General features: G+C 39.1%; 1 protein-coding gene across 1 annotated transcript; it reads left to right on the forward strand.

The window, feature by feature from the left end:
* Nucleotides 1-722: 722 nt before the first annotated feature.
* Nucleotides 723-11,977, forward strand: cog3 (component of oligomeric golgi complex 3). Its single transcript, XM_046404609.1, has 23 exons — nucleotides 723-950; nucleotides 1,213-1,359; nucleotides 1,461-1,522; nucleotides 2,499-2,664; nucleotides 3,108-3,182; nucleotides 3,550-3,642; nucleotides 3,913-4,038; nucleotides 4,140-4,220; nucleotides 4,308-4,351; nucleotides 4,473-4,599; nucleotides 5,268-5,359; nucleotides 5,702-5,841; nucleotides 6,493-6,653; nucleotides 7,429-7,537; nucleotides 7,652-7,770; nucleotides 7,908-7,997; nucleotides 8,643-8,763; nucleotides 9,054-9,142; nucleotides 9,263-9,397; nucleotides 9,792-9,867; nucleotides 9,992-10,119; nucleotides 10,592-10,690; nucleotides 10,857-11,977. Exons 1-23 carry the CDS (start codon nucleotides 783-785, stop codon nucleotides 10,884-10,886), a joined length of 2,478 nt encoding a protein of 825 aa, XP_046260565.1. The 5' UTR covers nucleotides 723-782; the 3' UTR covers nucleotides 10,887-11,977.
* Nucleotides 11,978-15,108: the final 3,131 nt, after the last annotated feature.

Raw genomic sequence — 15,108 nt, forward strand, 5'->3', positions numbered from 1 at the left:
TCTGTGATGAGTGATTATGCTGCCAGAGGCCATGTAGGCTGTGTCCCACCCAGAAATTCAGTCTGTCACGTTGGACTATTACTCTTGTGGCGTTAGCTTCATAATACTGATATTATGAGCTCCAGCTATCACCCAAGTGAAGATGTAAAGCAATGCGATTAGTTCAGTGGAAATATAGAATAAATAGCATTTGGTTAGGAACATAAAACCAATGTGAAACAACATCTCAAGGTATTGGGCTACGTGAAGATTAGAAAGCATTGTAACACAATTTCTTTGTGCTTATCTTTTATATATTTATTTATTCCAGTTCAAACCTACTAAATCTATATATGCAAGTTATAAAACGTTAATTATGACGTGACTGATTTGACTTGGATGTGTTATTATAACAAACAAACATGCACATAACACACTTGTCCAAATAATCACAGGACAGAAATGACACCAAGTCAATCCATCATGAGACTTAAAAACGAGAAGCATAAAATGAAACAAAAATAAAACTTCAAAGAGCAAACAAATAAGATATTATACGGAATAAAAACAGTAAACACACACTCAGTAATAGTTTCTATTTTTGTTTTAGCATGATTTAATAGAAATCTTGAACATTATAAAAAGTAGTCATATTAAAATATCCTCAAGTATTTTGAACTTTCTTTTACATGTGTCTGCAGCTGGGTATAGCTGGATAAGCTACTTCACCAAGCCCCGCCCATATTCCCGGAACAGGAAGTACCTGCGCTTTGCTGCTGACGTTGGTGCTATACGAACTAGCGATGGCGTTCACAGATCAGTCCGTCTTAGACCCAACTGATAAAGAAACTTGGGAGAAACTGTCGTTGTGGGATCGCCGCACGGATGCGATGGCTCCCCTTACGGAGAAGCAAATGGACTCTGTCCTGGAGCTCAGAGCCGCAACTGAAACAGTCTCTGTCCCGTCAGAGGTGAGATGTGACTCCATCATCAGCTAGCTTAGCTAACAGGATTGCTAACTTATTTTCCAAACGTCAGTGAGGTTCACCAAACCATGTAGCTGCCTTTGCATAACACCTGACCATTCTCTGGTGTATATAGAATAATTAAGTTAATGTTGCACGGTATGTTAGCTTGTAGGCTAACTCTAAAACCACGTCAAGCACTCCAGCTAGCTTCACATGAAGGCTTGTGGTCATGTTTAGAAACAGGGAGCCCTGCTTTGTGTTACAGTTGCCCATTGAGGACTTGGGCAGCCTTTCGTCGAGGTCCTTGCAGTCTCCCTTCACAGCGACTGTCCCCGCTTCGACAGAGGACGTCCTTCTCAAGGGTTTCCAGATGCTGGACATGGAGAATGACAGGATAGAAACAGCACAACAGGTGATTTGTCTTTGCCAGCGTTAAACGGTACTGTAGCCGCTCAGACATACTTTTCTATAGCAAGATGCGTGCTTTTAATGCAATGTCAATTTGTGTTGCAGTTTTTTGCCTGGTTTGCCAAGTTACAGACAAACATGGACCAGGATGAGAACGTGAAATACAGGTGCGGAAAAGCGCTTTATCCACACCAGGACTGTGCTTTCGTGCTGCATGTATTGGCAACAAGCTTGATTAGAGGAGGCTTCATGTAAAGGATATGACAAAATCAAACCCCTTCGATAAGGCAAAGCAATGTTATTTCAGTTGATCACAAGTAAGCTCATTGTTCTTTACATTAAAATGCATGTTCATCACACATCCCACAACTACCCACCTCCCCCAAAGACAGTAAAAAACCCACATCTACTACACACTGCATAAATAATTGATAGTGACAAAAAATAAAATCCTAATCCCAATTATTTTGGTCAGTATTGAACTCGCAAATATTTGATGTGATTACTCATTGAGTTTGGAATCATCATGCATTTATTGAAATTTAAAAAAATCTTGCCTCTGTTAACGTGGATTTCCTTGTAAATTAAGCATAATTCAACTGAGAACCAAATTTTTAAAAAAGCGCAACCCCGATTACAGTTTCGGACCTTTGAGTCGCTGCCCGTAAGTTGAATGAATCTGAAATTCAGTTTGATTATCAGGCTAGCTAGACATAAACCACCGACACAAACGTGCACATAGGCATACATTAAGTAGTCATAAGCCAACAGAAAAGATTTGTTTGGTTTGTTTTCAAAAAGTGGCTGCAGCTGTGACAGATCACTGGCCATCAGGATGTCAGAAAAAGCAAGGCAGAAATCTGCTGCTGTGCTTCTCTATGGGCAAGCTGCACTTCTAGCCAAGCCCCAATTAGTAATGTCACAGCTGCTGTTTTGCCTTCGACAGCTGGTGGAGCACATGTGCTGTGACATCCCTGTTTAAGATTTGGTCAGCCATGCAGCTTGCATGAACATTTCCCATCAAGAGCAATGCATAGATGTCCACTTAATGTTAGACATTATCAGATCGTAGTGCAAACCAGTAAATAGCTTTGCTGCATCATCTTATCTTTGGGTAAACAAAGAGATAATATGTCCCTTCAGGAAAACCAGAGATGATCTGAACTGCTACCAGGAGCAATGCGATGCTATTCTGAAAGATGTCAGTGCTGCTCTGGAGCACTTGGACTCCCTTCAGAAACAATATCTGTTTGTGTCCAATAAAACTGGCACCCTCCATGAGGCCTGTGAACAGCTCCTGAAAGAGCAGGTAAGCTGCACTCTGTTGTATCCATCACATGATAAGACGGTAGATCCAGGATAGGCTGACTATCATATTTGCCAACATGAACATCAGTCCCAAACCCAGAGACTGCAGAATGAACTGCACTGACTGTATGATGTAAACTTTGGAGCTGTTCTAAAATGGGAAATGGAGATGACTGGAAATAACACATGCACTGTCTGGTTGAGAACAGCATGACACAGACAAAAGCTTGTCTGAATGTAAAATTGCTAGAAAACATAATGCAGGTCAAAAAGAATCCTTTTTCTCTATTGTCTTTCTTTGGCATGTCTTTAATTTTCTTTGCAGATAGCTTCTTATGTTGCAAATGTGTGTATAGATTGGAGCATTCACAGAACTCTTAGCGGAACTGAAATTAGCTGTGCCGTGTTTTGTCATATTTGGTTTCTTGTTTTCTCCCTTTGCAGTCAGAGCTTGTTGACCTGGCGGAGAGCATACAGCAGAAACTGTCGTATTTTAATGAGCTAGAAAACATCAACACGGTAGGCTGGGTTTTACTGTTGTCTACATCCTCAAACAGTTTAACTAAATGTGTGCATTGTAAATTGCGCATAAGATCAGCAGTTGTGTTTATACCTTGGATCTCAGCTACATTTCCTGTATAATTATGTGTAAAAAGTTTCATAAAATGTACTCGTGAAATTTTGTTTCGCCTCCTAGTAAAATCTGTGAAACCGATTTAATAGATTTTATACTGGACTGGTTTCAAAGTTCAAAACAACACGTTTCTGGCAGCGAAGACTTTGCCAAATGAAAAAAATGTTTTAATTATAAAGACCAAGAGCTGGAAGATTATAATTGCTTATGTTTGGAATTACTTCAAACCTAGCTTTTTCTTTGCCTTTGCAGAAACTGAACTCGCCAACCTTGTCTGTAAATAGTGAAGGCTTTATACCAATGCTGTCGAAATTGGATGACTGCATTGAATATGTTTCTTCACATGTAAGTAGTTTGTGCTCTTGACAGAATTTCACTTCTGTCTGTGCAGATCTCGTTTCATTACCAGAGTAGTTAAACACCAATCATCCTTTTAAGCAGTAAAGGCGTTTGAAAGCCTTCTGTGTAATTGTGCATAATTATCCAAGTGGGAAATTTATACCAAGACCTTGATATACTATTGACTTGCAGAATAATGCAAGAACTTTGTCATATGATCTGTGGTATGTGATGACAATTATACGGTTTAATTTTTCTTCTTTTGATTAATTACAGCCCAATTTCAAGGACTATCCAGTTTATTTGGCTAAGTTTAAACAGTGTCTTTCTAAAGCTATGCACTTCATGAAGATCCACATTGTAAACACTATGCAGAATCTCACAAGCCAGTTAACGAAAAGGGTAAGGACTTATCATATTCCCTCCTCCTACACAGTCAACAATGTTTTATAGAGGCAGTCTAAGATCACTAATCCATTTATTTATTTTTTGTTTCCCGACAGGATCCTATGAACCTAACCAACGCTGACAACGCCTTTACACTTTATTATGTTAAGTTTAGAGCAGTCGCACCTAAAGTTAGAGTGAGTACAGTGTTTTTATTACCCACTGAAATTATGCATAGATAATTTTCTGTCATAAAATGACATTTTCATTTTGTTTTCCTTCAGTCACTAATTGAGCAAATAGAGCAGCGAGCAGAGAAGATTCCAGAGTGAGTATTGGTATTTCTCCAGAATAAAGTAGCAGCTGTAGCATTCCTGTTATATATATTATATTTCCCACAGTTCTTGTGTTTAAATTAACTCATCCCTTCTTTACATTGACATGAGCAGATACCATCAGCTCCTAGATGAAATCCATCAGTGCTACCTTGACCAGAGGGAGCAGCTCCTCAGTCCCAGCATTACATCCACCATTACTGACCTGACCAACCAAAACAGCAAAGACCACTGTGCTCTGGTAAGGCATGACTGGTTCAAAGCACACCTGCCCTTTAGATTTAGTAGAGTGACATTTGAGCTTGCAGAATGCACAGCGTGGTTCCCTCTGGGACATTTTCTGTAGAGTTTGGTACAGATCCAAAGCTGTGCGCATGATAAATGAGTATAATCTAAGATTGTGTACAGCAGGCATCCAAATCTTCCTCCTGTTGTGTTCACAGGTGAATTGCTGAGTTTTGTTTGTATACTTTGTCATGCCTCATTTATAAAGCAATGACTGCTGTGCTGGGTTTCTCTAGCGCTTAAAAAATGTAACTAATCTCAGGGTTGGCATCGTAATTCATGGTGCAGTATTTTTATTCTAATTTGATACTTCAGGAATAACTGATCCCGTTTTGGCACCTGGACAGTTTTATGTATTTTGATGCTGCGTTGGCATTTAAAAACACTTCACTAATTGGCTTGATGGGGATCCTATAATTAAAGGTCAGAATTGCATGCAACAAACGTCAAAACAGCCGCACCACCTAACCGAGATTTTTCTCTTAATGAAACTGCGTCTCATTAATGATTGCTGTAATGGGCTCTTTCTTTCATGCGGGAGGATGTGTGTGTTTGTTTGAAGTGTGGCCAAAGCAAAGTGTTGGTAGGGACTTCAGTGGGTAATCATTGTGTGTACATGCACAGGTTCGCAGCGGCTGTGCCTTCATGGTTCACGTGTGCCAGGATGAACACCAACTGTACAATGAGTTCTTTTCCAAACCTACACCTAAACTAGAGTGAGTATCGCCTGCTTCCCAGAGAGCCATCGTCTTCGCACGCAAACAGACAGCATGTGTTTGTTGAAGGCGTGACGCTTCGGAATGCATGATAAGCGTTTTAAGCTTTGCTCAATATGTTTAGTGCTTGAAATACCAATTTACACAGCAGGGCAGACGATTCATAACACTGTTTCAAAGCAAAAAGTTTTTTGTTTTTTTTTTAACAGCTCATAATTATTTTTAGGCATTACTTTATTCCTTAATTTGAAGGAAAACTTGAAGCTTGAAATCAACACAAAGTGTAATTTTAGACTTCTGTCAGTTGTACAAAGCAATTAAATGGTGTTTAATTCCTGACAGCGAGCTGCTAGAGAAGTTGTGTTTGTCCCTCTATGATGTCCTCCGGCCTCTTATCATTCACATCATCCACCTGGAAACCCTGTCTGAGCTCTGCAGTATACTCAAGAATGAGATGCTGGAAGATCATGTTCATAACAATGGTAAGTTTCTGTTCTTTTTGCTCATCTCGTGGTATAGTAAATGTTGAGTTTATAGGAATGAGCTGCACTGCAGTTCATAGATTGTACTTTTATCCAGGAATGAGTATAAGACGGAAAACAGCCGTAACTGTTAAAATGTCAGATCTGTATTTTACGGTGGTTATGTGCTGGACTACTTCTTGGTCGGACAATTTAGGGAGCTACTACCAGCTACCAAGAAAATGGTTGCATGCATTACCTCAACTGAAATGGGATTAGTAATTTTTTACTTGTAGGTTTTTGTATGGATTAAACAAATTGGATACCAAGAGAAGTTTTAGACATGCCGGTAGGCTAGTTTTGTTACCATATACAGTCAGGCTAGCTGTTTCTCATTCTCATCTTTGCTTTGGTAGGTGTTGTTAGTTTATCTATCAAAAATTTCACCAAAACTTTGTATACACTATTTCATGGTATAGTATTTTGCTTTTTGGTTCTTATTCATTTCTCATCCACATGTTCAGATTTCTCATCAATATACACCAGCTTGATACTGAAGACCCTATGGGACTTGCATCCAATGTATTTTGTGTTGGACTCGAGGGGAAAGGTTGCTGTGATTTTGATATTCGATGTACGAATGTAAACTGACCTTCTGTGCATTTTATGTAGCTGCTCAGTTGGGGGCCTTTGATGCAGTGGTGAAGCAGATGCTGGAGGATGTTCAGGAGAGGCTGGTCTACAGGACTCACATTTACATCCACACTGATATCACAGGCTACAAACCCGCTCCAGGGGATCTGGCCTATCCTGAGAAACTGGAGATGATGGAGGTAGTTTTTCCCCTTCAGCTTCTGTAGAATGTAGGATGGAGGATTCTGTAGGATGTAATTATTGCAGCACCTAATAAATATCTTCTTTTTTTCATGCAGCTAATAAATATTTTCATTAGAAGTCAATTCAATGATTATTTCATGAATAAAATGTCTTTATAAAATGTACTTTATAAAATGTCAGATAATTTGTGTTTATCATAACAAGGATCTGTAAGTTGGGTTTTAAGATGGATTATATGTATTTAAGCTTTGCAAGGTCGTCTGGCTTTTGCATGTCTGCGTAAACAGTCAGATATCACTTTGAGACTTAACTGTGTTGCATGTACCCTCTTGTTGCATGTATCCTCTCAAGTTAGTGAAGGCATGTGTTCTGGTTTTTATTTATTATTTTTTATTTTATGTAATCTTTTAAGAACCTGTAGACTTTCTATTGAAGCAAAAGAAAAATAGTGAATTTCCATATTTTCATCTACAGGTTCTTGAAAATAATGAGATTTAAGTTAAATTATGCAAATTTAAGGCTTTTCTTGTAAGTCTGTGGTCTTGTAAAGATCTGTAACATTGTTACATATGCCTTTGAGTATTAACTCATATTTAATAACTTATAAATGTTTTGTGTCTGATGCCTGAAGTACCTCCTTGAGATTTCTTAATGTATTTAATTTAGCCTTTAAAAACCTGTTGTTAAATTAAACACAAAAAAACATGACTTCCCAGAGTCTAAAACTTTTTATCTGCTTATTCGTGCCTTTGTTTTTTTTGTCTCCAATAGAGAATTGCTCAGAGTTTGAAGGAAGAGCAGATGAAGCAGACGTCACAGGAATCCATGTTTTCTGACGTTCAACTAGAGGATCCTGATCGCAGACGAAACAGTAACGTCGGTCTGTGTTTCCAGATTGTGATACTTTTTTATTTATTTATTTTTTTTTAACTTTACTTTTGGTGTTACAGTCATTTGCCTCCTGGCTCTTCCTCCTTTTGCACAATGAATACAGGGAATGTAGAAGCATCAAGCCTACAGACGTCGATCTCTCCTGCTGATCTGCACGGCATGTGGTACCCCACTGTCAGACGAACGCTTGTCTGTCTGTCCAAGCTCTACAGATGTATAGATGTGAGTCTTCCAAGTTTTGCTTGTCTCTAATATATTGTCTCCTGTATTAAAATATGGTAGGATTTGTGGCATATACTTTTCCACTTTTGTGTTTGGTATTTTTTTGTGTGTCTTACTGTGACTTGGTCTTTTTCCAGAGAGCAGTCTTCCAGGGTTTATCTCAAGAAGCCTTATCTGCCTGCATCCAGTCTCTGCTTAAAGCTTCAGATATCATCCTTAAAAACAAGGTTGGCACCCATGGTTAGGAATAGAATATGGTTTTTAAGAGGATTTTAGTTTATTTGTACTCAACCTTTCAGATTTTTATTGTTATCGAAGCATCTGGAAATATGCCTTTATTTTGACAGTAAATAAGTAAATAAGATCAGTTTAGTAAATAAGATCAGCTCCCTCTTATATAAAATGTGCTCTGTCATTCAGATAGATTCTTTTTGACTATAGGGTTAACCACAGCAGCTAGGGTGTCATTTAAAGTTTATTTTAATGGGTGTGTTATTATGCTCTACAGAGTGTTCAGCAGTCCATCCTTTATTTATTTGCCTTTCTCACCTTCAAATTAGCTGTCTGCCTGTGCTAACTGGCCTGTTTCAACCTAACACTTTAAATTAAAGCAACAGCATCAATCTCTGAAGATGTGTTTCCACCTGGTGTTGATGATGTCTCTTTTCCAGTGTTTTACTTACTAGCTGAGCAATAGTCAGTAATATGTCCCTTTCCAGCTATGGTTCATCAGCAGTTATTAATTAGACATATTCCCTTATCTCTCTGAGCCTGTGCTTTTTATGTTCTCTGTAGCTTGGCTAGTCAGCAGATGCCCTTTTGTGTTGGCAACCTGCAGTGTGGATTTAACAGTGTGCTATCACTTTCTGTAGACGCAAATAGATGGGCAACTTTTCCTGATCAAACACCTGCTGATATTGCGTGAACAGATTGCCCCATTTCACACCGACTTTGCCATCAAGGAAATCTCACTGGACCTGAAGAAAACACGAGGTAAGATAATTAAAGGTAGAGGGAACATTGATGTTCAGCTCCATAAAGCCAGTCATTACATTCTCATGCTCATTAAGCAACTTGTGCCTATCGCATGCACCAGTGGCATCAATTAATGTGGAAATTACAGTGTAATCCAACACCATAATGTACATTAGCCGATGGCTCACAGGACAGATTGGCCCCTCCTATCACCCCCGTCTCAGTCAAGGTCATATTACGTTTGTAGCACTAGAGGGCACTCTAATTCTACACCAGTCCATGTTTAATCTCTGCTTTTTTGTGTTAAGATGCTGCCTTCAAAATCCTGAACCCGAAGGCTGTTCCAAAATTCTTCCGACTTAACAGTCACAACGCCATACTTGAATTCCTGTTGGAGGTAGAGTTTTTTTTTTAATGCCTATTAGACATACCATACATTTTATATACTTTGATAGATCCCTGCCTGAAGGGAAACGCCACTTGATAGCACTAAAGCCTTTGTCTCCATGGCCCCCAGGGAACACCGGAGATAAAGGAGCACTACATTGACTCTAAGAAAGATGTGGACCGACACCTGAAGTTCAGCTGTGAGCAGTTCATCCAGCAGCAGACTCAGATCTTTGTGGGGAACCTTGAGGAGTTTCTCACCAAGGTAACTGTTAGAGCCAAGACAGACTTAGCCTCAGGCAGCAACAGCTCATCCTGACCTTCATTTTTCCCCCAGCTTTTACCTTTTTTAAAAGACCTTTTTTGAAAAATTATTTGCTTATTCACTGATCACTGAAAGTCTCTGTACTTTACTTACAACTAAAGATAAAATGTCTGTTTTTCATCTAGTACCAGCGTTTTTATATGCATGTGTATCCGTATTTTATTATGTTCTGAAATCTTCAAATCAGTACATTAATTGTGCTGCAGTAATTAATCCACATCACTTATTTTTCTCTTATCATTCAAGTCAATACTGCTCTTTCTCTAATTAAAGACTGAGTTGAATTGGCCCAACTGGCAGCATGTTGTTTTGACTGTTTCTACTCTGCACTCAGGTCGCAGCTCTTAAAACTATGGCTATCCAAGGTGGTCCCACGTACAGTCTGTCTCAGCAACCTTGGGCACAACCAGGTAAGATTTGTCTCAGGAAACGCCACCGGCATCGTACTGTAATTCATCAAAACTTGTATAAAGAATGCTAGAGGGCATGTCAATGTTTTTTCCCCCCACAGTCTTTTTTTTTTTCTCTTTTCAGCAAAGATCAACGATATAGTGATGGCTACCTACCGGGTGATGAAGAGCAAGCTGCCAAGCACTTTACAGAGCATGTCCTTGTACTTAGCCAATAGAGACACAGAGTTCATCCTTTTCAAGCCTGTCCGGGTGGGTGGCAGAAATTTCAGTTTGTACTACGCGAGTCCATTTCCTCTCATTGTTAAAACTCAAAGAATCGTTCATACAGTATTCGCAAAGCACAAATACCATGTGCATGCACTCGGAGGTCCAATTAGTAATTATGATGGAGGATATAATGGAGTCACTGGAGTTAAAGACCTGTCAGTCGGTTTTGGAGAAATATAGATTATAATCCTGTGATTTAATTCTAGTCTCTGGCTGACTATTTGGCTTGGAGATTGTGCCTTTAGCTTTAAATTGTATGTGTGATTGAATCCTAATAGAGAAATCTTTGTGCTGCCTGTGTACTGTTCATCAAGGTGCTAGGTGAAGCTGAATGAGAGGGAAACAAAATTCTAGTGGTTGACATGGAAACAAGATAGTGAGGGGACGTAGGCCAGATGGAAATGTAGTATTAATTTCCCTCCAGCACTCGGTAATAGGATGGCTTTTTCCACAGAATAACATCCAGCAGGTATTCCAAAGACTGCACGCCTTACTTCAGGAGGAATACAGCGGAGAAGACCTTCAAATCATCGCATGCCCATCTACAGAGCAGGTACAGCACTGTGGGATTAGCACAGCCCAGAGGCACCTGACATAGTTTTAATAATGCAGCTGCAACATCCAAAACTGCTGAGAGCCACTTCAGTGGAGAAACGTTTGATAAGGAATGCCGGCTAAGTCACGGTGAGCACTCATCATTTTTTATGGCTCTCTTTCAGATTAACCTACTGCTGTCTGTGAATAAGTAATGTCCAAGTTAGACGTGATGATGCAGGTGAGCACTCCTTCGGATGGCAATATGATTCCTCAACTCTGACCAGAGAACATCTACTTGAGGTGCAAGCTGGACTGGGAGTACTGAACTTAAAGCAAAAAAAACAAAAACAAAAACAAAAAAAAAAAAAACCCAACAAATCCTGCACAAGGCCAAAGATTCTCTAACAGAAGCGTACGTAATTACAAGTATGTTGAGGTTCAGGTATTCAAGTCCATAATAAAATGGGAAGTGGAAGTTTCTGGGGGGTACTGACTCGATCAATTTGTTCAACTCAAATTGAAGGTTCTGTTGGGGGTGGTGAGGGTTGTTTACTTGTAGCAGAAATCCATTTTGACAAGAGTGGATTTGTGATCATGGTTGCATCCCCCTTAACATCAGATTGTTTTGAATCAAAATAATTTGCACAATATGTGAGGGTGGGAGTGAAAAACATTTAGAGTGTTCAGTCAAGGACACTTGGGTTGTTCGTATAGAGGCACTAAAGGGTTGTTCATCAGACAGGTAGCTAATGGCCAGTAAGGGGGCTCGTATTCATATGCAAGGATTCCCCTGACGGTTTTGGGAGGATAACGGGAGAAAAATGCTGCAAAATATTTTATTCTTCTATTTTAAAATGTAACATTCAATAAAAATGTATGGTGGTCTGGTGTGTTATAGGACCCTCAGGTCCAACAGCTTTCCCATCCCTGATATAATGGCAAAATCCACACAGCTGTTCTTTATTTGTCAGATGTTTTCTTTAAGAAGAAATACGTTTTTGTTATTATCTTGAAAATCTGTTAAAAAAATACATTGAAATCTGATGTTTTATACTTTTTTCTTTTTATAAACACATTGATCAAAACTAATATACTTTTACTTTTGGACTATTGACCTTGGCAGTTTTGCACTGTAGACTGTATGATTTATGGGTGTGTTTCCTAGCGGTCCTCACAGAGTAACAAAAAGTGACAGGACACTGTCAATGTAATATTTGCTTTGGTGTGTGTCCCCTGTAAAATGATGTGTACAGTTATACTATTTATGAACATTCTGATTAAAAAAAAAGAAAAGAAGGTTAAATATGTACTTTGGTTTTATTCCTTGAAAACACTCTGTCATCAAATTTAAATTCTCAGAACGCTACAGTACGAATCATTTCACACAAATGAAAGTCTGCCATTCAAGGACGTCGTCTGCTTTAGGGGGTCTTCTTGGCAGACTGTTGCTGCTTCATTGGCAGCTGCCGTCTTTCCGTGTGTGAGATGAGGCTTTGCTGGGGCTTGACCTTCTGTGGCCTGACAGTCTTTTGATAGGTGATGAGGGACTGGATGTTCTGGAGCAGGACATTGATCTCTGCACTCTTCTGCTGCAGTTGCCTCTGAAGCATGTCAGGTCCCGGCAGCGTTAGACCTTTGCCTTGATTTGGTTGTGACAGCAAGAATAGCAGAATCAATGATTTTGCCTTAAATTTGGTCTTTACTTCTATCTCTGCTGGTACTACAAATGATTATTAATATCACAAACCACAGCAACCCGCCTTCAGTTTTGCTCCTACATGAAGCTGTACACTGTGTTTGCCAGAGGTGAATGTGATGCAGATGTTGAGGTGTGGGCTCAATGTCAGACAGAGAGGCTGGTAAGGCGGGGCATGAACATGATGCTCATTGTCCAGCCATCTCCACTGTTTCTACAGATCTCCCCTGTCACTGCAGTAGGTGCCTCCCTATGGAGTCAGATTCACCCTTTATAAAAAGAAACAGCTTGTGAACAATAAGCCTCTTGGGGCTTTTACTGCCTCACCCAGACAGGTTATTATTTCTGTCTGCTGTCAATTGTAGCAATAATTAAAATAAACTAGACTTGAAATGCTTCTACAGAGATCTGCCAATAATGAAATAGCTTTTAATTTACACAATATCGCTGATTTTAATATCAGTTATATTTACACCATGAAATAAGATTTTAGGAATGATTAAACAGCTGTATCATACCAAAGGCAGCCATTACTGTGATAACAGGTACCCCGTCTTCTGCTTGTGAATGTGAGGCTGCAGATGTTTGTTCTCCAGGACCACCATGCAAGACCAGTCAGCTGGTTGTGCAGAATAGCAAGCCTTCCTGATGGATAGCTTTTTAAATGTGATTAAGATGAACAATCAGATGTGAAGTATTTATGATTACATGTCAGATTCACTTGAAAGGATAGCGCACCTGCCCAGTTCCATCTGGAAAAAATCATAATAAATGTTTGACCATTGCCGTAGTGTTTGACAAGCAGTGTTGCCCTCTATTCAGCCAAACACTTAAAATAATTTATCTAAGCTTCTATACACTCAGCCATAGTCATGATAGGGCCTCACCTGAACTGGGAAAAACATTAAATTCAACATGACAATACCTTCTGTCCATAACATTTTCCATTTAGAGAGAAATTGTTTTCTATATCAGGAATTAAAGGATCCTTAGCAGTCCAAGCATCATTGTGTTGGGTGGCAGGTACTTGTTGTTTGTGTCCTGTAATGTAGTTAAAGGTGTCACAGTGTAATGCATGAGCACAAAGGCAAAGATAAGTAAATTTAATCTGCCTGAGATATCTTTCTGTGGCAGATTTTGTGTGGGTTACCTGCTTTGGGGGTCTGACAATGTGAGCTACTTTCAAATTCCAAACCTTTCAACCTGCAGTGTGTCATGGAAAATGTGGGATCAGAGATTCAGTGGCATGGAAATTTAATTTGAAAACCATTTAGTGGTGGCAGCCAGTAATGGACAAGAGTGATCCTGACCTTTGATCTTTCTGTACCGCTGCGTCCCCATCATTCACGGTGTCTTCAGTGATAACCACTGCACCCTTCAGCAAAATCTCTGATAACTTTAGAGCCTTTACACAGCAGAACAACAGAAGAGAGAGAGGGAGGAAAAAAACTGTCTAAATGTAGAAATGCGGCAAAATTCTAAATTCTTATTTTTAGGAAACATGTAACTATTTATTCATATTTACTATTATTTCTCACTTCCTTTGGAAGCAAATAATAGTCTACTTGTATGAATCTAACCATTACTGAAAGCATAATAAAATAGCACATCATTTATTGAATTGAAAAACTGTATATCAAAATTAATTTATCTAACTATTCAGTTTCAGATGATACCTGAAAAACTCAGATTTTACAAAGAAAAACAGACAATTTCAGAGTGCCCAATTTTCAAAAATATTCAGTTCGCTAAAAAGGCAGACAATTACGCTGCACAATTGAATTCGGACACCAAATTCCAAGACAAAACCCAACAAACCAACATTTTGGCTGTAAGGATGGGTCGTGAGTTTTCAACTTTTGGAGATATCAGCTATACAGAGCTACATGCTAACATCAGCAATTAAGATGTAACATAAGCCTATGTTTAGTGGGTATAGTTTTTAACACATTCTCCATTATAATTTGCCAATTAGTACAAAGCACAACAATCAGCTGAGGCTGATGGGAATGTGATCACTCATTTATGTTATGTCCAATTTATTTGAAGCATTTCAATCAAGTGACAAACCAACACTCTACACTCCCCCCCCCCCAAAAAAAAAAAAAAAAAAAAAATAAAATAAACAAAAAACACACCACTTGACATTACTGTGTAGAAATTTCACACCTAAATTTAGATGCTGTTCATTGTAAATATGCTATAAATTCCGTGTAGTTTCCTAGTAGTTGTGTAAGGTTGCTTCCAAGATTCAAATTATCATGGCTATAATTTGCTTCCATAATCATCTCTGTGCCAAGCTGCACACATTGACACTGAATATAACTTCTCATTCTGAAAATGGCAAAGTGAGCAAAATAACACTTTTTTCAGTTCCAACAGCTTTTATTTAACATGAGCATGTCGCCATGTCAACAGTAATAGATGCACATTCACTTTCTCACCTCTTCTGCATCTCTTGGGTTCTCTTGGGTCACACTCTTGGCTATCCAATCACTGGTCACCGGGGGTTTCTTCAGATGCTCGCTGCAAATGTTCAACACAGTCTGCTGCGACTGCTCTGATGAGTCTGATCCACTTGAGCCTGGGACACTGCTGGACAGATACATGTCTTTTTTCTTTCAACACTCCTATTTCTCAAAGATACACCATCACAAATATATTATCCAAATATTACAGTTAGCTTAATGGGGTATTCTATAAGCATGTTACATGTGTTTTAAAACAAACAGGAACAG

This window comes from Scatophagus argus, chromosome 11 (assembly GCF_020382885.2).
Source record: "Scatophagus argus isolate fScaArg1 chromosome 11, fScaArg1.pri, whole genome shotgun sequence".
NCBI classification, from domain to species: domain Eukaryota; kingdom Metazoa; phylum Chordata; class Actinopteri; family Scatophagidae; genus Scatophagus; species Scatophagus argus.